At 38.5% G+C, this 25,584-nt stretch overlaps 1 protein-coding gene and 1 long non-coding RNA gene across 3 annotated transcripts in view; one reads left to right on the top strand and one right to left on the bottom strand.

Moving 5' to 3' along the window:
- LOC148133133 (uncharacterized) overlaps positions 1-16,812 on the top strand; it is a 36,756-nt gene extending 19,944 nt beyond the window's left edge. Inside the window, exon 3 of the long non-coding RNA XR_015746495.1 lies at positions 16,735-16,812. This is a non-coding gene — a long non-coding RNA (uncharacterized LOC148133133). The remainder of the gene's footprint in view (positions 1-16,734) is intronic.
- The window catches only part of AGPS (alkylglycerone phosphate synthase), a 64,242-nt gene extending 39,786 nt beyond the window's left edge, over positions 1-24,456 (bottom strand). For both annotated transcript variants that reach the window (XR_015746494.1, XM_026668129.2), the window contains exons 1-7: positions 24,253-24,456; positions 6,495-6,584; positions 4,386-4,476; positions 3,614-3,734; positions 3,446-3,520; positions 1,510-1,581; positions 1,077-1,156 (exon numbers count right to left, since the gene is read on the bottom strand). Coding sequence is in view for 1 of the 2 variants with exons in the window: in XM_026668129.2 (XP_026523914.1) it covers positions 1,077-1,156; positions 1,510-1,581; positions 3,446-3,520; positions 3,614-3,734; positions 4,386-4,476; positions 6,495-6,584; positions 24,253-24,437 (714 nt within the window). In the remaining variant the exon portion in view is untranslated. The remainder of the gene's footprint in view (positions 1-1,076; positions 1,157-1,509; positions 1,582-3,445; positions 3,521-3,613; positions 3,735-4,385; positions 4,477-6,494; positions 6,585-24,252) is intronic.
- Between the last annotated feature and the right edge of the window lie 1,128 nt (positions 24,457-25,584).

Here is a 25,584-nt window from a genome sequence, read left to right on the forward strand (position 1 = left end):
TTCTGACAAAACATTCACATTTTTTTGATTGAATTTTATGTCTTTAACTATTGCATCAGTTGTGGACCCTGAAAGTTTGTTTTAAGTGAACTAATGCTGAAATGGTATTATCTCTAATGCAAGTAAACAGCAACAAAGTGATCCTGGGAATATAAAACTGGGTCTAAAACTATTTAATTGCTTACTCTAATCTTTATTATCACTGACAAAGTTCAAATCTAAATTGTAGCCTTATTTTCATTTATTATTATTAAAGAATGTGGATGATGTGGCCATGAAACAGATTTCAGTTGGTTTACCACAAGCTCTACAAAATCCAATGTATTTCAAACCACAAGCTCTACAAAATCCAATGTATTTGATGGTATGTAAAAAAGGTGATAAAGCTGTCTCCTAATTCCATATTTCATAGTGCTATGAATTAGAAATGATGTCTCAACTTATAGATCTGGTCTCACAAAAAATGTACTGCTATATTTTTAAAGTGGTCTTTTAATCACAATTTTCTTCCTAACATCCAATCAATTGGTTCCCTTGTGTGGATCTTGTAAGCAGAATATTTAACAGTTTCTTCACATGTTATTAAATAAAGGCTTTTTGCTATTTCAGAAACTACTGAAATTAAGTGATGAAGATGTCATTAAAAACCTAAAGGAGGGTTCCAGAGGGAACTTTCTCTCATCACATCTATATCAATATTTATAATATCTGATAGTTTTAAATTTCAAAATTTAAATTTAGCAAGATTGATACTCATTGTTTAAATTGTCCTGATTTTGAAGACCAATATTGTGAAGGCTTTTGCTGGAAACTGCTAATCACTTACTGAAAATATTTTACAAACTCATGTTATTGATGCATTTAAAAAGCTAATTCTTATCAAATAACTTGTGAGAAATAATGGAATGAAACATGAGAAAAACAGATTAAAATGTTTACACAGCTACCCACAAGTGATGACATAAATTCCAGAAGGATTAAAATACTCAATGAATTAAGGGGTTCCTTAAACTAAGTGAAATAATTATATGAATGACATTTTGGGAAAATCACTTGAAACTGTTTTGTACACATACCATTTGTGAAGTGTCTAGTGAAACAATTGTTCTTTTTTCATCAGGAGGACACTCAAGTGCACTGGTAACGCTTGTACCTCCTACAGATATGAGAAACAGATCAATTTAAATTTCATATGTTACCTCAGTATTAGTTTCTTAGATTATAATTTATGATATCCACTGACAGAATAGAGAATACTGTGTATGAAATTATGATGTGAGCAAAGGATAATGTGGGGATGAGAATGAGAACAGCCAGGCCCCAGGCCCAAATCTGTATGGGATTTAAATAAGAGATGCATGTAAGGATTTCTATAAACAAAATACCATATGGCAAAAGGTATTTGCTATTAAAACTAAATAATTCTAATTGACATATCTTAAGATATTATTGTGCTTTGGGGCCTGCCTTAAAAACATTTTTTTAAATGTTGATAGCTTGATTACTTACCGCCATAAGGTATAATACAAATATTATGCTTGCAGGCTATTTCCACAATTTTAACTACATCATCATGGCATTCTACAAAAATGAACAGAGGAGTAAGAGTTTAAAGTCATTTTCTAATCATTAAAATGCTTAATTGAACTAAGAGAATAAAGTCACCAATATTTCTAACAGCTTTTAGACTGAATATTTAGTCTAAATATTTTAGACTAATTTTAGACTAATTTTAGTCTAATTTTAGACTGAATATTTCTAACAGCTTTTAGACTGAAAAGAATCTACAATGCAAAATAACCATTAACTATGGAAGAAAATGAGATGTTAGCCTTCTTTTAAAAATCAGTTTTGAGCCCATAATATAAACATTTTAAAATGTGTATGTTGTTTAAAAAAATTCAGGACAAGTTGCTTGGATTAACCAATCACAATATAGCAGAAGTGATTGTTAAAGTTCAAAAGCAAGTTGTAGATTTAACAGAATTTCCAAAAAAAGGGTCAAACAAGAAAGTCCAAGAGTCTTGAAAGATACTCGACTCTTAATATCTTAAATTAGTAGAGCTTAGTCTTCCAGGAAAGGCTTCCCATAAAGTTTGAACTACAAAGCTCATGCTCCTAGGACCCAAACCAAGTTTCAGGGAGAGAGGGCATAGCACCCGAGGTTGAAGTGGTTATCTAAGTTACTTGGACCAACACAGAATGCTTCTTTTCTGAGGCAATTAGTATAGTTCCAATTAATACATTCCAATTGACAGTAGTCCCTAATAATTTCTATACTAGAAGTTTGCACATTATCAAGTGTGTCGAATGGCAATGGCCATACGTCATGCTGCCCAATGGTCAGCAAAATTTTCAGGCACTGGAAACCCGATTGATTTCATGGATACAACCTCTGTTTTAAAATCAGAGTATTTCATTAGCTTCAATGGGGCTTAGTTATTTTAGTCATGCCAGGATTAAATATTCATTTAATCATGCAAATTAAATTCTACATAAAATGCTAAGAAAAACTAACTTCCTTGTGATTTCCTTGTAATATTGTAAGCCTCACAGAGTTACTCTGTGGTAAAATGGGCAGCCAATAAATTTTACAAATAAAATAAAATAATTATCTATTATACTAAGCGCTAGCAATTGGAGCTTGGATTAATTTTATAATCATGATACTTAGATAAGGTGATTATCTGTTCTTATACAGTGTTAGTAAACAATCACAAATCTTGGATATAGGTGCTACAAATTTTGCTCATTTCTGATAATGCAATGTCACTCAATAATCAAGATAACCATAAAATGATATGCTCTTTAAGGAAAGGCATAACACGTGCCATTCTCATGATCACATGGAATTTGTCCAATTCTGCATCTGGACAGCTTTGTTTAACAACTGAAAATGCCATGCTCAGAAGCTTGGTAAATAAAAGGAGCATCTTGAATTACTGTAATCCTCTCAAAACATTAAGGATGTTTATGCATTTCAGAAAATATTATAACTTTTTGTTTAGTAGGAATTGATTGTCTAAAAATAATGGTCATAAGCAAGTAATTTTAAGACTTGCATCTGACTTCCAGAAAAATTGGAGCTTTGTGTATATTGAAATAACATTTTATTATTTTATATATTTTTATTGTTTGGTACTCTGTGTATTCTAAATTTTGAGTCTTCCCTTTACTTTGGAAGAAATGAAAATCAAGTGTCAAGTGCAAATAGAGATTGTGTTTTTATAACAGTTCAACCAACATGTGACATAAACAACATTCTGGGCAGATTCCTAGTCTGCATTTCTGAACTACTTCTCTAATACATACTTCGTATTCTGAGGTTTCTATAAATTGTTTCTCAATTCCATTTTTTCCAACATTGAAAATACTGTTAGCATAAGTTCAGTAGGAAATGGAACAGGGAAATACAAGAATGAGAAAAGTGTTCCGAATAGCTTACCTGGCCATACCACTATATCAGGAACCCTCTTAAACGTTCCTTCCCTGAGCAAAAAAATCTCATGTAGGCAATGTCCTGAAATACAACGTAAAAATAAGTCTCACAAAGACATCAAATGTTGAAAGCAAGCAATTAAGATGTTATTTTGTGCATGCTGATTCTGCTTACCATGGGCTCTAAAAAGTCTAGATTCTGCTTCCTGTGTATATGAGATTTTAGCATTTTGGAGGTCTTGGAGAAATTCTTCACTTGCAATGGAGGGAGGTACATCACTGATATTTAAGGATGCCTTCAAAATAAAAATAAAAGAGAGAGAGATAATTTCCAGTGTACCTATTCAGAAAAAAAAAATGAGTTACCTCAGAAGAGTATCATTTTCAAATATGCTACTGGAAAAGCAATTCCGACACTCTTGCCAGCAACCTCTCTTTTAGCAAATCAATTACTCCCCCCCCCCACCCCCATTTTATCAGCTCATCACATCCTTTGGAGGAGTCTCTGCAGCAGACCTTAGGTAAGTGCAGAGAAATAATGAACCAAAGTTTATTGCTAAACAAACAGAAGCGTATATGTGATACAGTTCTTAGTATTTTTTTATACCACACTTTTATTCACAGAGACAGAAGAATGAATCGTTTTCTAAGACAGACTTCTTGAAATACTGCAACAAATTAAAATCAGCGATCTATCAATGTACAAAAGCAGAAGTTTTAAAGCAAACAATGTGTTTAAGAAATTTCGAATTAACAGATTATATTTTCAACTATAGATCCTCATTGACAAGATAACAATCTGGCAATAAGGCGGGAATTTTTTTATGGCAGAGTGGCAGAAGTGCAATGGACAAAATAAGCAGTTTTATGTTTTAACTGAACAATATATAAAGAATTAACTACAGGTTAATAGTTAAAAAACACACACGGCCCATGTATTCACTTACTTTAGGAGTAGTTTTATGTTCCAGATTTCCACCAAAATTTTTCTCCACCCAATCTTTCAAAAGTGGGAATATCAGTCCGCCTATTTGGTACCTGAATCCAAAAGCATTTTCATCAGTTCTTTCCAGAGTGAAAACTAGTAAAAAACCTGCTGCTAATTTCTTTATTAAGATGTACACAAGCAGTGGGCTTATAATTTCTAGAAATAAAAGTCTGAGTATTTGGGAAGATGGGGACCTTAAAATATCAGTCATAACAAACTGATAACAAATTTAATATCTGAAACTTTAAGCATGAATAACCTTGCGAAGAAATATTGATATGATTTCTGTAATAAGAACTTCAACTCAAAAACTTTTCAGAATTCTGTCATGGTCAAATACAGAAATAACAGCTGCATAATTTTTAAGTTCAGATAAAGTATTCTACTGCACATTAAGCAAGCTATAAGACAAATCCCCATGCTGATTACAGCACATTAAAACATAGTAGTAGATTATTAATAGTTTTTGCAATGGAGGGGATCAGTAATGAAATTTAGTATTGGCATCAATCATATACGAATAAGTCATTTGATTCCCAATGACAAATTATTCAAGAAATCGAAGACTAAAAGTAGTGAGGAATGCTGAGATTTATATGAGATTTCCATACTGAGCTTGCAAGCAGAATTAATTTTGCTACCTAATGTATCTTGTACCTAAGATTGTTGTCCAAATATGCAAAGTGATACCTACTGGGACAAAATCAGTTACAGGTAGTCCTCATTTAGTGGCCACAGTTGGGATGGCAATTCAGTTATTAAGCAAACTGGCTAAGTGAAACAGCAACTGCGCTTATTATTTTTCTTCAGCTTTCCTTTGCTTTACAGAAGTCATAAAGCAAGCATAAGTCACAGTTAATGTCATTAATGTCATAACAGTGAACAGTTGCTAAACAAGGCAGTTACTAAACGAGGTCTACCTGTATATGTAGAAAAGGCCCTTGAGCTTCCACATTCTTGCTTGTTATAACTGACAAGAGGTAATTTCAGTGTTAAGAATGGGACTGAAATAAAATATTAAAATAAGTGTAAAATACTACAAACAAAGCTAGAATACATGCTTACTGGAGGCATCGTTCGGTGTTTATATATCTTATTTAAATTATTCAAATTTATATATCTTATTCCTTTAGAAAACTACAGATTATTAAATGAGCTGGTAACAAATTCACAAGAAAGGGCACTTTTATTTCCTGAAAATATAAACATGTGAATCTTTAAAAAAATATTTATGTCTTTAGAGCAGCCAAAGGTATAAATGACTTTTATTATCTATTTTCTAACAGAAGATGACAAAGGTAACAAGTAGATAAGGGTTAAAATCTTAATTCAGAAACAATATAATCAACATATTTCTGGTTCACTCAATTACAATAATAGCTATAAAATTCAGGAGACACAAATAAAAAGTATTTTTATAGAATGCATAATTGTGTTGGTCCTTTTAGATGATTCATTACTGCAGAATTTGATAAATATGGTTTTAGATGAATTTAATAGCAAATATATGTTGCTCAGTGTTGAATTGTGGACTGATTTCAACCGTGTTAATATAAATAGGAGCAAACCTCACTTTAATCTGCACTGATGATGTTACATAGTTGGATAATGAAACATTTGCAAGCAAATAACTAAGCTCATAGAGCACCAAGGACTCAACACGTAACTTTAAGACGTGCTTAGATTAATGTGTGGAAGTTAAACAGCATATGCCCAAACAAATCCAACGGTAAATAAACTCTAACTGTAATTACTTCCTAACAAAAGAAAGGCTACTCCAAAGTTAATTACCTATATGCCTCAGCAAATCAACCATATTTGTCTCTGATTATGTACATGGCAGCTTGCAGCTGAAATGTTTGATAAAAGCAGAATATGACAGAATTGCTATTGCTTATTCACACTGGGAGAGTTGTTTGTGTCACAGAAAATACAACATGGATGCATAATAATGTGATTTTTTTGACTTTCAATGCTAGTACTCATTTCTTACAAGATGTCATAACTTCAATGCAGTCATTTTTTCTGAAAAGAAAAGAAATTATCTTACTGTCTCCGTAGCTGTTACCTTTTTCCGGTGAATTCTCCCTGCCCCTTCTTATTGAAAATGAATCTTGAGTCATTGTATCCCCATCCATTCCACTTTAAAACTTCTTGCCTTAAAGGGAAATGAGTATTAAAAAAATGTGCTGTTAGTTCAGTATTTCCAACTTGTTTGATAAATTAAATAGCAATAAGACTTTTTTCTCTCCGATCTTTATTTTGTTCTCTGGCAGAAATGGAAATTGTTATTCAACACTCCTGAAGACATGCCACTGGGGCAAGGCATCTAATAGATTTTCCACCCTTTGAAAATAAATAATCTTTCTTCTACCTAATTCTGTTAGAACAATTTAATGCCAACAGATATTCATCTGATAAAGTAGACTGTTGATCTGATAAGCATAGGCAATCATAAATTTGTTGACCTTGTCAAGTGCCACTAAATTCTTCATTGTCCAGTAATCTAATAATAGCAACAACTACTACCATTATGCATACATGCCAGTCATTTTGCTCTATGGAAGCATGATTGCTGTTTGAAAGATCTTTTTCAGAGCCAACGGCATTAACCAAAATAGTTTTCCCATGAATGGAATGAATAGAATAAAGGTCTAACAGAATGCAGCTCCAAGGAGGCTAAAAACTTTTCGTTGTTAATTAAAATACTTTCAACCATTTACAGAAAGCTGATCATTTCAAGTAGCTGAGGGTAAGAGTCATATGTTTAATCAAAAGGTCATTCTAGTTCTGTTACTTAGGAATAGCAATAGGGGAATAAGACATAGGCAAAGGAAACAAACCAACTGTGCCAATCCCACCTCAGCATATTAATAAAACGTTTCCTACAATATCACTAATTCTAACCATAATAATTGGTTAAGCTGTCTCCTTCTTATCCATTTTTTTTAATTTAGATGGCAAGGATCAAAACAGGAAGCATCTTTTATAAGAGATTATTCACTAATAATTGGAATACAAAAATGGCATCAGTTCTTTTGCCAAAAGCTCATTTTCATTCACATGAACACTGTGAGGGGATGCATTCTTTTCATAGACACTGGGGGACTCACATCAAAAGCAAATAAACATACATTAACTTAAATGTTAAGTAGGTACCGGGAGATAACAATTTCATTTTCTCTAATATTGTCCATAGAGACATTATATAGCCCAAAACAAGACTACCGATACCAAAATTGTTTTGTAGCAGGCATAATCTCCATATTTTGACTTCATTGAACTAGAAATTTAATTTTTAAAATGTGTTACATTTACTTTACTGTCCAGAAATGAACTTGCCTGTTGCTGAACTATTCTGTGAATATATAAATACAGTTTTTTTAAAAAAGCCTGTATACTATTAAAGCACCTCTTTAAAAAATAAAAGCCTCCAAACACGATTATTTGAACAGGAGCTAATTCTCTTCATAGTGATTTCACAGTATGTATCTGCTTTAATGTTAATGAAAAGTATAAATCATTACTCGATTTTGAAAGCAATTTCTAAAAATAATAATTGCTCTGTAATATGTGCTCTCTTTCAGTCAGCTCTCTGCTTTTACTTCTCAAGATCAGACAACATTGACTAGGTGCTGCCACCTGGTGTGATATAGTACAAGCATCTACTGTTTTTTCTACAATATAAAGTTACGCTGAGAACTGATGAATAGACCTGACAGATATACAGTACACAAAAGTTCTGTTTAGATAGCAGCACTTTGCTAAATTTTGCAGATTTTGAAAATAAGGTAGGGCTACTAGATGGGAAACCATCAGAAATGCTCCAGAAGACTAGAAGGGTGAACTATTTTTCACACTGTAGCCAGGAAAATAGCATGGACATGCCCATGAAGTTATTTAAGTCAAGCTCAAGAAGACTTTATTAAACAAAAGTGAACTTTTAAAAAATAAGAATGTTCATTAAATACTGTAGAATATTCCTGACACAGTCAGTTTATACATTAAAACCAAATCTTCTTGTGGAGTGACATTAATCACATCCATCTTGGTATGATAAATAACTGGAATTTACTCACAAAGTTTTTCAAAAAGGATGTGTGTGTGTGTGTGTGTATCTTTGGTTATTACGCGGGTTTTCTCCCGCGTAAAATTGGAAGTATCTAGGCGACGTTTCGATGAATTCATCATCTTCAGGCTTGTGTCTTCGGCTTTGTGCTTCTTTGAGTAATGTGAGCTTGCAGCTGCTTCTTCCTTTTAACTGCTAGTGGGGGTGTGACTTGATTGGGTGGGGGCTTGGCTGTGTTCTGATTGGGTGGGAGGGTGTTCTCATTGGTTGGGGTTTTAGCTGTGTTCTGATTGGTTGGGGGGTTGGCTGTGTTCTGATTGGGTAGGGGTGTTTTGTTCAGGTGGGGGCCGTAAAGACATAAACAGTTGACACTGCCCCATAAAAGCCGAGAGCATTTCAGGCTGTCCAGAGAATTTATCCGGCACAGCTACCAGGCATTTCCTACAGAGAGGGGCAGAAGGAGCAGCAGGGGCTTGCATCAGCGTAAGATGGTTAACCAGCTGGGTGACTTGTTTCTGCAATACCTGGTTATTCTGCAGAAGCTGGTTAATCTGTAGCTGTTGCTGCTCTAACTGTGTTTGGTCCATCTTGGTTAGAAGATGGGATGAAGGTTCGGGTCAAAAATGTTCTGTCTCACCTGTAGCCACAAGGTGAGAGTCCAAATGTCCCAAAGGAATAAACACGAACAAACAAAATCAGGAACAACAGAGTTAACTTTTCTCTGTAGTCGTCGTTGGCAGCTTTCCCAGAAGCTGTCTTCAAACCCAGATAAGGAGCCACACGATAATTCAGAGCCGAAAGGCAAACAGAAGGCTTCTCCCAGACTACGAACGTAATTAACGAAGTTTGACCCGAACAAGGATCGTTATCTAACACGCCTCCTTATATTCCTTGAAGGGGCGTGTCAGTCTCTCTAATTAGTCTCTGATTTGACGTTTCCTTTCAAATTGTGCTTGACGTCTCAGCCTACGTCTAGTCCTTGCATCAACCCAACATTCGTCATTTTGATCATCACTCAAAGACTCTGGCACGTTCTGTGGATCAGCTGCTGACACCTGAGGCATAATGGATGTGGAAGGTTCTGGAGAGGAAGGTGATTCTGACACTTCCTCATCCTCCTGGCTCACGTCTGCATCTTTCATTAAAGCAGGTTCAAATTCCAATGCCAAACCCTCCTCATCACTCGAACTTGTGTCTTCTGACACATCAGACTCAAAGCGCACAGCAGGATCAAACCTCCCAGTCACAACATATATATATATATGAAAAAGATGTTTATTATTGATATGCCAAGCAGCCATGATTCAGTCCAAAGGTGACTAGATTTAGGTAGTATGAATTGTAGATATGGAGGTAACAAATTTAGTTTGTAACAATTACATATTTGATATAATATTCTATTACATATGATAATGTGCAGATCTGTTGACTCCTGGTAGAATACAAATACCTTAATACCCTAAAAACCCTAACCATGTTAACCACAGAGGAGGAAGGTACACCCCTACCAAATTTGTTATTGCAAATAAAACAGTGGGAGACCCCAGAATCAGATCAATGATATTACTACTTGGACAGTGAAACATCTATATGCAAACAACCAAGCTCAGAGAACCACTGGATGAAGTAATTTGCTGATTTTCCAAACTTAGTTCTGGATAGGCTGGCGCTTGTCCAAACAAAAACGTTGTGCAATTTGGAGCCCTTTGTACACAACTCATAATGGAAGAGCATGTTGCAGCTGTAGCTAAGAGGGTATCTGCACCAATTCACCTTGTTTGCTAATTGCATCTATTCTTGGATTAACAGGCCCTTCTCAAACTCATGTTCACTCACAGAAGGTAATACAGAAATATTTCCAGAGATCTGATAAGAAACTTAATTGGAGGCAGAGATGTACTAAACAAGATATTAAGCAAGCAATTTTAATTTTTTTCTGGCAATTTCTAATGTTTAAAGTAGAACTGATGACATTTCCATACATCAGAGGATAACAGAAATTGCAAAAGACACAACCCCCCATTTCCCAAAGACCTACTAGAACAAAAGATTGTATGAATATTAATATTCATAATGTAGCAATAGCAATAGCATTTAGACTTATATACCACTTCATAGTGCTTTACAGCCCTCTCTAAGCGGTTTACAGAGTCAGCATATTGCCCCCAACAATTTTGGGTCCGGGTCTTCATTTTACCCACCTCAGAAGGATGGAAGGCTGAATCAACCTTGAGCCTGTGGGATTTGAACTGCCAAATTGCAGGCAGCCGGCAGTCAGCAGAAGTAGCCTGCAGTACTGCATTCTAACCACTGCGCCAGCAAGGCTAAGCTCAGCAATATATTTAGCAATACAGGTAGTCCTCGACTTACGACCATAATTGAGCCCAAAATTTATGTTGCTAAGTTAGACAGTCCAGAGAATTTGCCCCAATTTATGACCTTTCTTGCCACAGTTCTTAAATGAATCACTGCAGTTGTTAAGTTAGTAACACAATTGTTAAGTGAATCTGGCTTCCCCATTGATTTTGCTTGTCGCAAGGTTACAAAAGGTGATCACATGACTCTGAGACACTGCAACCACCATAAATGTGAGTCAGTTGCCAAGTGTCTAAATTCTGGTCACACAACCATAGGGATCCTGCAACAATAGTGAGTGTGAAAAATGGTCATAAATCACTTTTTTCAGTCCCGTTATAACTTTGAACGGTCACTAAATTAACGGTTGTAAGTCTAGGGACTACCTGTATTTCAAAACAAGAGGGGAGGCAAATAAATGTAATAAATGAATGTATGTATGTATGTATGTATGTATGTATGTATGTATGTATGAATGAATAAAAAATACTAGGAAATGTTACAGTCTAGTACTTAGAAAAAGTTGAATCAAACACAGTATCCACAAGACTGCATTATTTGCCCATAATTAAATAACAGCCAATTCTTTTTTAATCAGGTAAGTTTTCTTAACAAAACAAACTCATGTTAAATATAAAGACACACCATTCATTTGCAAAGAAAGTATATTACGTCAGATGTCAAAACATGCATTTTTATTAATTTTTTTAGAATGACTGTGTGGCTATCAAATATTTGTGATTATTTTTTTTATTTCATTTCTATATCTAATTCCTCTCCCTCCTCCCCGCTGTTATTTTAGATTTCTTTTGCAATCCCAAATCCTTCTGCCAGATAAAAATGTCAGTTTCCAGAAATGGAAAGCAATAAAGGGTGGGGTGGGGTGCGGGAGAAGCAATTCTCAAAAATTATCTGAAATTTGAAGGAAATAATGGACTGTTATATAGAAAGCACTGTTTTTCAAGGGAAAAAAATGAAAAAGCAGAATATAGGAGGTTCATGCAGAACATTTAGTGGAATGAAATCCGTGTCAAATATTATATTTAGCACCAATTTCTACTTAAGTTTCTGATCCTTTAAAAAAAAAAAAACTTTCATGGACTTCTGAAAACAGAAGGTGTTAACTGTTTCCAATCATAAAACAATTTAGTTTCATATATTAACCATTCTGCAACTTAAAATGGAAATATTGGGCAATATTTCATAAAATTTGGAGGAAGGTTAGAAAAAAAATCAAATGTGTTGAAAAATAACTGCTACCCCAATTCCAAAAACTTTAACCTTAGACTGTCTACTATTGACCTCACCCCTTTCCTAAGAGGTCTGTAGGGGGCGTGCATAAGCGCACCAACGTGCCTACCGTCCCTGTCCTATTGTTTCTCTTATTCTTCTTTTATTTTTCTCATATGTACCCATTTCATGTATTCACAACTATGTATACACTTATACTTATTATCTTGTAAACAACTGGCAAATCAAATAAATAAATAAATAAAATAAATAAATAAATAAAATAAATTTAAATTTTCCCTGTACCTAATATAGCAACCTGAACACCAGCGATGGAGAAAGAACAATATAGGAAATAACTTTAATACCTTATTAATATTCACCATGACTTCCTTATGCAAGAATAGGGAACCTCTGATCTTTCAAATGTTCTGGTATGATTCTCAGAAACTCTCACTATTCACCAAATTCTGTAAAAATACTGGAAATTGCAGCTTGGTTACAATTACCCCATTACTGGAGTAATCCTATTATTGGATTATCATTCTTTTCTATATATTCTTTAATGTATGCATGGGTTAACTGTTCCTTCAAGTATAAATGCAAAAATATTCAGAATTTAATGAGATTTTCAGTAGAGTTCATTAAAGTTCAACAATTGATACAATGCCAATTCGAATGAATTCGGTATCTAAAATTAGTGGATTGGGTACAAAATGAAAATATCATACTTGAAGGACACCTGGGTTTAGAGGAGAACGATTAAGCATTAGATCATTGTTTGGATCTCCATCATTTTAACAGAAAAATATTCTGTACCCCCTGGATCTTTTGAAATTTTTGTCATCAAAAGTCAACTTTTGACCTAATATCTTTGATCTTTTGACCTAATCAAGAAGATACTTAGATTGCATTATTGTATGCAGACGGTATAGTTATGTCTACTTTGCAGGTAGCAGAAAGCAAAACACTAGCTCTATTATGTATAAAATAAAAGATAAAAATAAAATAATTTATCAATAAATTATCAGTAAACTAAAGTTTTGTGCAACATCATAACAGTCACAAATGGCAAATCAACTGAATTGAGCATGGGTGTACCTACAAATATCTTGGGATGCAATTCCATGCTTCTATCTCCTGGAGTGTGCTTTTTTTTTTTTTTTACTGGATAACTATTGTACAGTATATTTCTACAGCTATCGTAAGATTTTGCCACTCAAACTAAGGGAGTCCCTCAGCTTCTTTATGGCTCTCAAATGTGCTATTTCGCAAAGCTCGGCATCCTTGAAACTAGTCACATTAGAGCCATACAGTTTATTAGAGCTATACAGAACTGATGGTCCCCAAAAGTATCAAAAACATGTTGCATGCAGACAGGCATAGTCTTGCTGGATGCTACATGATGTTTCTTCTTATTGGCCTTTTGGTTAAAGTTAATCTTACTTCTTATACTGTACTTTTAGCCCTATTAGTACTAGAAATAATTTCAAATCTTTTCAAATCATTTTGGCTTTGAAAGACCTTAGATAAAATTCATCAATTGGCCTTATCTATGGAAAGTCTGTCCTCATTTGGTTTTGACAGTGCTACCGTGTTTCTCAGAAAATAAGCCCGGGCCTTATTTTGACTCCCGAAAAAACTGTTAGGCTGTCTTTTTGGGGGTGACTTAATTTCTCCCCCCAACGCACCCTGCCTAGAGTGCCCCACGGGCAGCCACACCTCTCCACCAGCCGCTCCTAACGGCCGATCATGGTGGAGCGTTAAGGGCTCCCTACCCCCACCAAGCGCCTTTGCTGCAGACCCGGGTATATAGAGTGTCTTTGGGATTTGCCAGTTTAAGCATTTAAGGGGGTGCTAAGGATCTGTAGGATGATTCCCTTTCTCTTATATTTGGATTGGAAGGTTCATTCATTTACCCATAGCACTCCCTTAAATGGAAGAAGTAACCACTCCCCACTTCATCTTAATCTCCTTGAAGGATAGAAATATGATGGAAATCCACCTCCTGGATTTCTCCTGGCAAATCCCAAAGACACTCTTCCCTCTCTCCCTCCCTCCCTCCCTCCTTCTTTCCCTGCCAAGCTTCCCAAAGGATTCACCCCAAAGGAGAGGAGTGCATTTAAGGGGGTGAATCCTCCTTTGGGGATTTATCATCACTGAATACATTAAATAATATAATATATTTTAAACTTTGTACCCTCAAAAAAATGGTGAAAAGAAATTTAATTCTTGCAAACAGCAAAAATCATCTCATAATTTTGTATCAACATTTTCATTACAATTATATAATAGTGCCGTGTTTCATGAACTTTTTATTCTCAGAATCCCTCTTAAATTGAGGTCCTAAAAAAAGCTTTTATTTGTATGGATTACATTCATTGATATTTACTATGTTCAAAATTCATGGAATATTTATTGAATCATGTAAAAATCACAATATTAGACCATTAAATATTAGCATATTTTGATGAAGAACCCCTAGCTTTTAAAAAAAGAAAAAATGAGAACAGTGACACCATTTCAAATTTTTGTAAGTATCTTTAATATCTGGCAAATAATTTTGTTTTTGTGGACCAGCAAGAGACATATTTTAAGAAACACTATCGCAGTTTATATTGATTTTACAATTTTTGAATAATTTTAATTATGTTTTTGTTAATTCTGATTGGTAGGTTAGCATTGCAAATAATTGTATTCTGATTGGTAGGTTAGCATTACAAATAATTTGTTGTCTGTCTGTCTGTCTGTCTGTCTGTCTGTCTCTCTCTCTCTCTCTCTCTCTCTCTCTCTCACACACACACATGTCCCAACCCCTGCAGTAACCCATGATAGTGTAAGGGCTGAAGCTGGTAAAGCATAAACAAGTGGATCTCAGGACAGGTATAATTATTACATAAACACACAATAAATATTCATTAACTTAGGGAAACAGGAGGAATATGCAAACCCTAGTGCTGACAAACAGAATTTCATTCCCGTATTTGAGTGTCTAGCTATGCACTTTCCAAAGCTACCATTGCTATATTACTATGTGCAGTGTTGTTTCTCGTATGTAAAGATACTGTCACGGATAATAATGTGAAATCTGACCAATGGGAATGATTTTATTTTGTTTCCAAAGCACACAAAGTAATGAGTCCATTTGCAATTAATCTCAAGAAGACAGAAAAAAACAAACCCTCACACTATCCAAATGTTTTACTCAAAATCCTGGAAATAAAAATAAATAAATAAATAAATAATAGCTTTATTATTTATTACTAGACTCCTGTCAGGATTATGATACAATTGGTAAAACAATATCCTTTATATTTAATACAGGTGCAGGTAGTCCTTGAGTTATGATGGCAATTGAGACTGAATTTCTTTCGCTAAATGATGCTGTCATGAAGTACATGTCAATTGACCATTGACCATAGCAATGACAATCCTTGCTGTGCTCCCACATTATTAAGCCAAGATCGTGACTCATTAAGCCTCCTCCTTGCAACTTCCTGCCAGCTTCCAAAAGCCAAAGGCAGTGGGGAAGCTGGGAAGAAGTTGCAAGTCCCAAGCGGACCATAGGCTGGCAGGCAAGTAAATAGATGCTGCTAGGTGAGAAAGAGAGCAATGGGATGCGGGTGGCTGGGAAGGCATAGGAGGGCTTGGGATAGCTGCTACTGGATGGGAAAGGGAGCATGATGCACAAGTGGCAAATGTGTGTGAATGGCTGGGAACAGTTTGACTGGATGGTGAGGCACAGTGCAATGCAATGAGATTCAGGGAGGGTGTGTGAGTAGGCAAAACTTACTCAAGCAATGTAAAACTTTCCCTGTAGGCTTCTCCATTGAATTTGCTTTTTGGAAACTTCCAGGGACGGTTACAAATTACGATCATGTACATTGAGATAATATAGCCATTATAAGTGCAGCCCTGTTTTCAAGAGCCCAGATCGAAATCACATGACCACAAGGGTGCAGGAATGGCTGGAACTTCGAGGACCGGTTGTAAGCACTAGTTACGTGTTTGTTCAGTGCTGTCAATTTTGAACAGTTGTTGAATGAGTGATCATTAAGCAAGATTAACCATTAATTCGTATATACAGATTCTCCCAGATATCATGAAGCGCTGTCTCATCATCGTGGGGTGGGAGTGTTCAGGAGTAGGCATGACAGTCATCTCAGCTGACTAGCTAAAGCAAATAGGCCCCTAGATGTTGAAGACAAATAATCCTTTTAGTGATAATGGCAAAGGTATCAATTCATGTTGTGCTGGAGAAGGCAATAATAAACTATTCCTGCATTTTACCAAGAAAACCACAAAGATAACCACTGATGCTTCAGTTACTGTCATATTTAACAGCCTATTGTAATTATTGATGCGCTGAGATTTTCCATGTGCTACTATAAGATGCACTGGCTGTCAATTATTTTCCAGGTGCAATTCATATTGCTCACCTTTAAAACCCTAAACTAGTCAGGCATTGGATATCTCTGATACTTTTCTCAAAGTTGAGCCGCCTGTCCAGTAAGAACTAGGGAGGGCTTTCTCAGAGACCCACTACTAAGGGAATGCCATTTTCAAGACTCTGGGTTCTTTTTAGTAACAGAAGTCCTCTTTTTGGTCCATTTACTGAGTGATTATTTAAACTACTTTTTCCTTATGTTTTCAGAGAACTGGAAAAGCATGGCTCATCGGAAAGGCAGAAGAGGACAAGTAAGATCACACTATGCTAAAAACTGGCTCATTACACTGATTGGTTTTAGTTATATTGTTGCTCTGTTTTTAATCTTCTAATATTAACAACGTAATTGTAAGAATCTCCAGCGACGAAGCAGCATAAAATACATACGAAATAAGAAGTAAAAACATCCAGAAGGTGCACCTTTGCTTCATGATGTCGTTGAACATTATTTCCATATTTTAACCTACCTTCATTTGTTTCCCTTCCTTTAAATTTAGGATAAAGAAACACTTTAGTGTGGTTAAAGGCAATGGGTTAGAAAGCAGGAAACTGCTGTGGTTTGCCTGTGCAGACAGCAGCGGAATCAGACAGTGGGGAAGAACAGGGACCAGTCAGGGAGTCTGAAGAGGACTCAGACGAGGGTCCTGCGTCCGATGCAGAGAAGGGGCCAGGATCATCTGTGAGTGGGGTGCTGGCTACGGAGCCTCCGGCATCTGGCAGCAGTGGAAGCTGAGGAACAAGGACAGCCTGTTCTCGGTGCACATGTGTGCAGAGCTGCTAGAAGGCAAGAGAAGCTGAGACAAAAGGGGCGACTCGGGAGTAAGGCTCGGAGGTAATAGCCCCTCCCATAAGGTATAAAGGACAGGCAAAGGTGACGAAACCTTTGTAGGAAGCAAAATTGTTCGTTCTGTTCCGATTAATCCTTGAGGTGTGGACTTTGTACTTTGGTTGTTGTTTTTTTATAATTCATTTAGCACTCTAGCTGTTGGCAGCAATTCAAAGGAAAGAAAAGTGGGTGCTTATCTCGAAGGGACTGTTTGGGACTCATTACCGGCTGGGAATGAAAATAATTCCCAGCGTTGAAATAAAACAAGAGTTGTTTTAACTAAGCATGTGCTTAATTACGGTTTCGGGAAGCCTTGGTCACAACAGAAACCATCACTTCTACTCCTACTTTAAGCCCAAAACTAGCTAGGTGACTTTGGACCAGGAATGTTCTCTCAATCCTAGGAAGAAGACGACAGTGGCAAACCACTTCTGAAAATGCAGCCGAGGAAATTTCATGGACTTGTCTAAGCGGTTGTCAGGAGTCAACACGTACACGAAAAGATTGGAAATGTTCTCTCTAGCATTAAGTTGTTTATGCCCTGTATCCTAACAACTTCATTTTGGTTTTACTGTAATTCTGTACGTAAGTCAATTAAATTTCCATTCAGAAGAAAACACATTTCAAGAACAGCTCAGCAATACTAACTCTTGAATCAGAAGTGGTAATGTCTCTTTGGCAGGAATATCTGCCTTATCCTGCCTCTCCTGCATTAGAAATCAATGAGACACTGCCAGTTCATTGCTGAATAAGAAGCTAAAGTGCCAAGGTATCTAATGACCATTTCACCACTCATAAATTGAACCACTTTTCTTTTTCTCACCATAAAAAAAATGTGATAAGGCAAGGAGAGAGACTGCCTATCTGTATTTTTGCACTCTCCTATTGGTCAGCTGTAGGGAATTCTACTTGTCCTCTGGAAAGATCTGTGCATGATGGGAAAACAACAGTGAGGATACTAGAGATCTTGAGAAAATTTTAAGACTTTGGAGTGTGAAAGATATGCAGTAGTGATATTTTCTGTTATTGTTAAAGCCTTTTGTGTACTACACGACATATAAGTAGTCCTCAGCTTACAACCACAGTTTGGAGTGGAATTTCTTTTGCTGAGTAATGTGGTCATAAAGCATGACATGCCATTGCAGCACTTCCTGTTGCTGCGATGGCTGTTGCTGTTGTTAACCAAGATTGTTCAGTGAGTAATCATCCCAATCCAAGCCATTTAAAGCTTGGTCCCACCCACCCTGGAGAGGGAAGTTGGTAAAGAAAGATATTTCCTTCAACTCCACCCATCATCCTACCTCCCCCTCTGCCAGCTCTATTCTTTTGGTCACCTTATATCTGACCAAAGAGGCGTGGTGGCACAGTGATTAAAATGCAACATTGCAGGATAGTTTTGCCAACTGCCAGGAGTTTGATTCCTTTGATCCTGACCAGCTTAAGGTTGACTCAACCTTCCATCTTTTTGAGGTCCCACCCCTGGTTGGACTCAATAGGCTGACTCTGTAAACTGCTTACAGAGGGCTGTAAAACACTGTGAAGCAGTATACAAGTGCTATTGCTACCCTGTTTCTCCAACAATACGGCCTCCCCCAATAGAAGTCCCAGCATGTTTTATAGGCATGAAATGAAATTAAGCCCCTCCCCCAAATTAAGGCCTATATTAAAACATGCGAAATGGGGGGGAATGGCGGGGGGCTTGCCGCGGCGTTTGGAGCTACGCCGCGGTGTTTGGCACAGCCATGTGGCGTTTGGCGCAGCCACGCGTGGCCAGCTAGGGCTCCTCCCTGCAACCGGAGCCTGGTGGAGACACTCGGCTTCAGGTGCTGCTTCCCTGGACGGCAGGTCTGGCGGAGAGCCCGAAGCCGCCCGTCCTTTCCACCCCTCACCCAGCCCGTCCCTGTCCCCATGCATCTCCAAACTCACCGGCAGCTCCAAACGCTGCAGCGGCATGGGCATCGGGCAGAGGCGCTCACTCGGCGAGGCTCAGCTAGGAGGAGGTCGCAGCGTGGGCTGTTGCCTTGCCTCCCTGTCCATGGATGGGTGAGTGCTATCACTGCCTCGGGCGGCCTCTCCCAGTGGCCCCTTCGGGGTCGGGCTGGAGGGACTTGGGAAGGAAGCCAAGCTTGAGTCAGCCCGGTTCTTTCGCTTGGCAGGTGGGTGCGCACTAGCGGCTCGCTTTCCCGGCTCTGCCAACCCCGCCCGGCTCCGGCGTGGCCCTGGCGGGATGAGTGGAGGGTCTGGTGGGGAAGCACTCGCTGCATTGGCCAGAGCTCTGCCACCGGGCAGGAGGGCCCGCCTGTCAGCTGCACTGGGCGCCCCAGGCGAAGTCTTTGCACTCTGCCCAGTGCCAGGCAGGGATGGCGGCTGGGCACTTCTCCTGGGGTGGGCTGATCCTACGCTGTGGCCCCGGGAGATTCACCTCCCCATGTGGGTTTGGGCTGCCCTCTTGGGCAGGGCAGGCTTTGTCGTACCGGTAGTAGGGCGTCGTTTTTAAAAGAATGGGCTTTGCCTTCGAATGATGCCCGGGAAGGCGGCGACAGGAGCGCCTGAAGCCGAGTGTCTCCGCCGGGCTCCGGTTGCAGGAAGGAGCCCTGGCCGGCCCCACATGGCTGCGCCAAATGCTGCATGGCTGCGCCAAACACCACAGTGTTGCTCTAAATGCCGCGGCAGCACAGGGAGAAGGGAAAGCAACGGTGGCGGAAGGTCTCCCGATACAAAGTGCCCCACCAACGCCGAGGTCAACATTCACGCCGTCGCCGCCCGCCTGCCCGAGGATGCAAGGGCAGGGAATTAAGTCACCCCCGAAAAGACGGCCTAGCTGTTTTTTCGGGGCTCAAAAAAAAAATAAGACCCGGCCTTATTATATGAGAAACACGGTAGTACTATCTGGCCTTGCAGGGCAGCAAGCAGCTCCAGAACAATATGGCTTTGGGGCTGATTGCCATGTTGTAGCTCTGAAACTGCAAGAAGCCAAAGTCACAGTACAGCATGAAGCTCTTCATAGCAGGAAGCCCAACCTCGGCTCACCCATCAGGGCAGTGTTAAGCAGCTGCCCCTGGAAGCCCCAGAAGTGCAGTGCAAAGCCACCATCACAGCAAGCCCAAAGCGCCCCAGCCCAGCCTTCCTTGCTGCCCTGCACCCCAGCTGATTTTCTTCTTGAAAGTCTTCATCTTCTTGATCCTTGTTGCTGCTGAGATGTGCTTGCCCTAGCCCTGCTGTGAATTCATCTTCCTCAGGTCTCCCAAGAAAACCACCATATGCGATCTGGGGGGGAAAGTCTTGTGCAACTGTCGCTGCCTTGTGAAGAGCCAGAGCAGGCAAACTTGGTCAGCAGTGGGAACAAGATGGAGAAGGTCAGCTAGAGCAGCAGAAGCCACAGAGCGTAGAAGGCAAAAAGGTCATAGATGTGGGGGAGATATGCAAAGTAAGGAAGTTGAAGTGCTCTTGGGATCATTTTTGTTAGTTTTTATTGTTTTTTATTTTTTTGTTTTAAATATGGTTTTACATTGTGTAAGCTGCCTCGAGTCACCATAGGCAAATAGGTGGCAATATAAATTAAATAAATAAAATAAATAAAATAAGTGCATGTGGGCTGCCAAGTGCTCAAATTTTGATCACACAACTGTTGGAGGCACTGCAACAGCCATAACTTTGGGGACCAGCCATAAGTCCCTTCATAACTTCAAATGGTTTCTGAACAAATGTTTATAAGTCAAGGACTACCTGTATAATAAATTATTTTACTGAATCTAATTGAAATTTTTCAAGTTATAGATATAGAGGCTTTGCAACTCTTCTAACACAACAGGTATGCATTTTTTTAAAAAGGAAAACTATTTTTAACTGCATATGTGTGATGAAATATGTGGATGATTATGGGGAACAAAGAGAAGAGATGCTGTCTAGGAAAAAAAAAAACAGACAAGAGAAGCAGTAGTTTAATTGGTAGAGAAAGAAACCAATGGATCATCAATTAAAGTGGCAGTGGGAAGTTTGTTCTTCTGGATTTGCAAGATTCTATTAATGTAGTTTACAATAAAGTAGAATTAGTTCATCGAGTCAAGTTTCCTGTCTGGTTTATTTGGGAGGGTTGACAATATGCATAAGGACAGCTTACTTGAGAAGCATTGTAGAATATGCATTTCTTGTTGGTGGAATATAGTTAAATGAATTTAGATTATTTCTCCCATTGGTATTTAAAAATGTACATCAAGACAATCAACTTAGTAGCAGCACCAATCTAGACACAGAAGTTAAGCAAAGTTGGCCCTCTTTGATACTTGGATGGAATATTTCCATGGAATCTCAGGAATTTACACTAGATCCGTGATGGCGAACCTATGGCATGGATGCTGGAAGTGGCACGCAGAGCCATCTCTCTGGGCATGCCAGCCATCGCCCGTTGCTCTTCCAGGTTCCAGTGCACACATGTGCACCAGCCAGCTGGTCTTCGTGCACACATGCATGCCAGAAACTAGAAGACCAGATGGCTGACGCGCATGCATGTACTGGAAACCAGAAGCTCTGCATGCGCGCCTGGGAGCTGCTCTTCTGGTTTCCAGAGCTCCTGTGCGCATGCGCCAAGGAGTTGCTCTTCCGGTATCTGGTGCTTCCCCATGTGCATGTTCCCGTTTCAGCACCCAGGGCCAAAATTTTTTGCCAACACTGCACTAGATTATGAAGGCAAAATAACATCCCTGAAAGTAATGGGAAATTATCTCCATGTTGCCACGCAAAACATTATGCAGACATGTCTGTGAAATCATCTGAGTTTTGCTTGACTCAAAGAATATTTTATTTCATGTAAGCTCATTAGTATGCTCCTGAATACATAATTTATAAATATTCTATTTTGGGCATGCAGTCATTTATGATGTACCATTTTTTTGCACACCTTTCCAAAACTTTTTATTATTCTTTCCAAAGGCCTACAGCTCATTAGTTTTTCCAATATGCTCTGCCCAGAACAGCCATTTATTTAAAGAATATGTACATTCATTTCAAAAAGACATCTGTTGCCTGTACCCCATCACCACCACAAGTACAGGTAGTCCTCGACTTATAATAGTTCATTTAGTGACTGTTCAAAGTTACAACGGCACTGAAAAGTTACTTATGACCATTTTTCAGACTTATGACTGTTGCAGCATTCCCATGCTCATGTGATTTACATTCAGATGCTTGACAATGGGTTCATATTTATGATGATTGTAGCGTCCTGGAGCCATGTGATTATATATTGCAATCTTTTGACAAGCAAGTTAATGGGGAAGGCAGATTCACTCAACCATGTTACTAGTTTAACAACTCCACTTAACAGTGGCAAGAAAAGTTGTAAAATGGGGGGAAACTCATTTAACAATTTTTTTACTGAGCAACATAAATTCTGGGCTCAATTGTGATAAGTCAGGGCCTACATGTATCCTTACTATTTTAGCAAGCTGAACTCTAAACCATCCTGGTTAAATATAACAAATTCCTCAAGGCCAAAGAAGAGAACGAGTTAGAGATCTATCTCTTGACATTTTAGCTAAAGGCAAACATGAGGAAAATCCACAGGCCTATTGGAATGCTTCCAATCCCTTCTGTGGTTCATCCAAAGCTTTGGCTCTTCTTTCAACATTGTGTGTTGCAAACTAATCCACAAAACATTAAAGGTTAGAGTGAGCTTTGAACTCCTTAAAGGTGACCTATAAATCCAATAAAAACACTGGGGCTCAGAATTATTATAATGCTCTTTATAAACTTGCTAAATTTTGCACTTTACACACCTGAATGGATTTATAGTCCTCCTTTCAGAACAATTCAAGATCTTTTTACAATTATTCATAAAATCTTAATACATTTTAAAAAGGAAATATCAAGTCTAAGATTACCTGCCCTGCATAGAAAAAAATTAAATAACTGAAACATGCAAACCTATTACAGACAGCAGTTTAAAAAAAAGCAAACATTTATGAACTGTATGTTTATATCTACAATTGAACACATCTAGTACTTTAACCTTTATTGCAAAACATAAAGAAAATACAACACCACCGTATCTTTACAAAGATTATAATCTTTATATATAAAGATTATCCAAAGTCACATGCAAGAAGATCCAAATTGTCCAGAAGTCTTCATCACACACACAAAATTACAACTGACAAGCATGATGAAACTAGAATTGTAACCTATTTTAGGAATACTAACCAGGTGACTTCCACTGTGCTTCTAACAAAATTTTGAGAATATGTCTTTTGTCAGCAGTTCATGACTGAGTAGGAGAGTAGAACGTAGTTGTCTCTCAAGTACAACTGTCTCATCCTCCAGTGTCCCAAATTTACCTGACTTTATGCCACCCAAATTAATATCGTGCCGTGATTATCAAGATCAAGAACTGTAGTGAGGTGCAAACTTACACCCGCGTATTGACTGCTGGATTAAGTATGCAAGCATAAGTACTTAAGAATTAAGTATGGGAACTAACCAACTTTATTACTGAACTCAGCGATAGCACTTTCAAAAGCTAAGCAAATTTATCAAGCTCCTCAATTTATCAACTCCTCTACCAACAGGTTTGCCCGCTAGGATTCACTGGGACTTAATAAAAATTTGCCCGCTTTGCAGCTCCACAAAGAAGAGGGTGGTTTGTTTTTTGTTTTTAAAGTATTTCCTTTGAATGCTTCAACTATACTTTTAGCGGACCGTCTGCTTAAATATCAGCCAGGGATGAACGCGCGAGAAATCAACCGGCGGCACATTTCAAGCTGACAGGCAGGGCAGGGCAGGGCAGGGCGCTTCCCTCATCTCTCCAGCACCTCTCAATGAAAGGTGCCAGGCCTTTTGGGCAGCCCGCAGCCACCGACGAGAATCCGCAACCGCCGCTTTCGACCACCTTTCCCCTCGCTTACCGTCTCTTGGGGAAGGTGCCCGACTGAGATCCTGGTGGCGTCGCGGCTACTCGCCCTCGGCATTGGCTAGCTGAAAGGTCGACCTCCGAAGCGCTGCGCAAGTGGCCCGAAAGGATTCGCAACCTGCGGTGAGCGGCGGACTGGGACCCGCCACCTCCCCCACCTCCCGGCGCTGCCGCCGCCATTTCACTTCCGTGTTGCGCCGTCAGGCGCCGCTGGGGTTAAAAAGATGCGCGCGGCGTCCAATAGCAGTTATAGGGGGGGTCCCGTAGTGCACCGCGCCTGCGTCTTTCTTTCTGTCTACCTCGCTCCTCTAGCCATTTATAAGCGTGGGGCAAAAAAAAAAAAAAAAGGAGGGGGATGCTCCGCCCCTATTGGTAGGGCGAATGGAGCTCGCGCCTTCTTCTGAATGGATCCGCCCGCCTCGAGTTTAATGAGTTCTGAAACCTTCAAAGGGTATAAGTGACCCTTCGATCTTGCCTTCGTCAGAGTATTTGATTTTGCTTCGCCGCTCTCTATGATAATCGGAGTTAAACGTCTACAGGTCACGTTAGCTGGAGCTGTGGGAGCTGGCGTTTAGCGAAGTAGAATTTTGCAACAATGGTACCCTGTGTTTAATTTGTACACTCAATTGTTCAGATATGTACAATGCACTGATTGTCTTCTTATTCCTCTATCTGGGTTTTCACCACCCACAAGCCACCATTTAATTAACCAGTTTTAGCCTAGTGTTGGGGGTTTGTTTTTTTTTGCAAAAGTTGCCAGAGTGATGATACTTCAGTCGTCTTTTTACATACAAAAATTGGGTGAAGCCTTGGACCAATTTCCATGGATAAAAAAATTATTGGATTTGCTCATGCATTGTTTCCAGGAGCTGCAAAACGGGTTGATGCCAACCTAAGGATTTACTCAAGTTGCTAAACTCAATTTTATGGCTCCTTTTTTTCTTCTCTGGTGGGTTGGACTGCAAAATGTCAAGGAAACTTGCTGAACACTTACAAGCCGCAAACTTTAAACATTTAATGCCTCATAAAGATAAATGTTTTCTGATCAGGAAAGCAAAATGACGTTGATAGACTTTATTATTGTCAGTTTCTTCATGCATTTTTCATTCAGAATCCATTAAGGAAACATTCTTTTGCAGTTCTGTCTATATTAATTTGGCCTAATTTAACATTTATATCTCACCTTTATATTTTTTTATAAATAACAAAGTGGTGGATTGGACTGAGAATGGGATTGGCTGAAAATTACCCATCTACCTTTCATGCCTATGACAATCTTGAGGCATTAACTATAGACCAAACTTACTCAATAATTATATGCTCGACG

This window comes from Notechis scutatus, chromosome 1, assembly GCF_049901735.1.
Source record: "Notechis scutatus isolate UNSWTSFEM ecotype Mainland chromosome 1, rNotScu1.2, whole genome shotgun sequence".
Taxonomy (NCBI): domain Eukaryota; kingdom Metazoa; phylum Chordata; class Lepidosauria; order Squamata; family Elapidae; genus Notechis; species Notechis scutatus.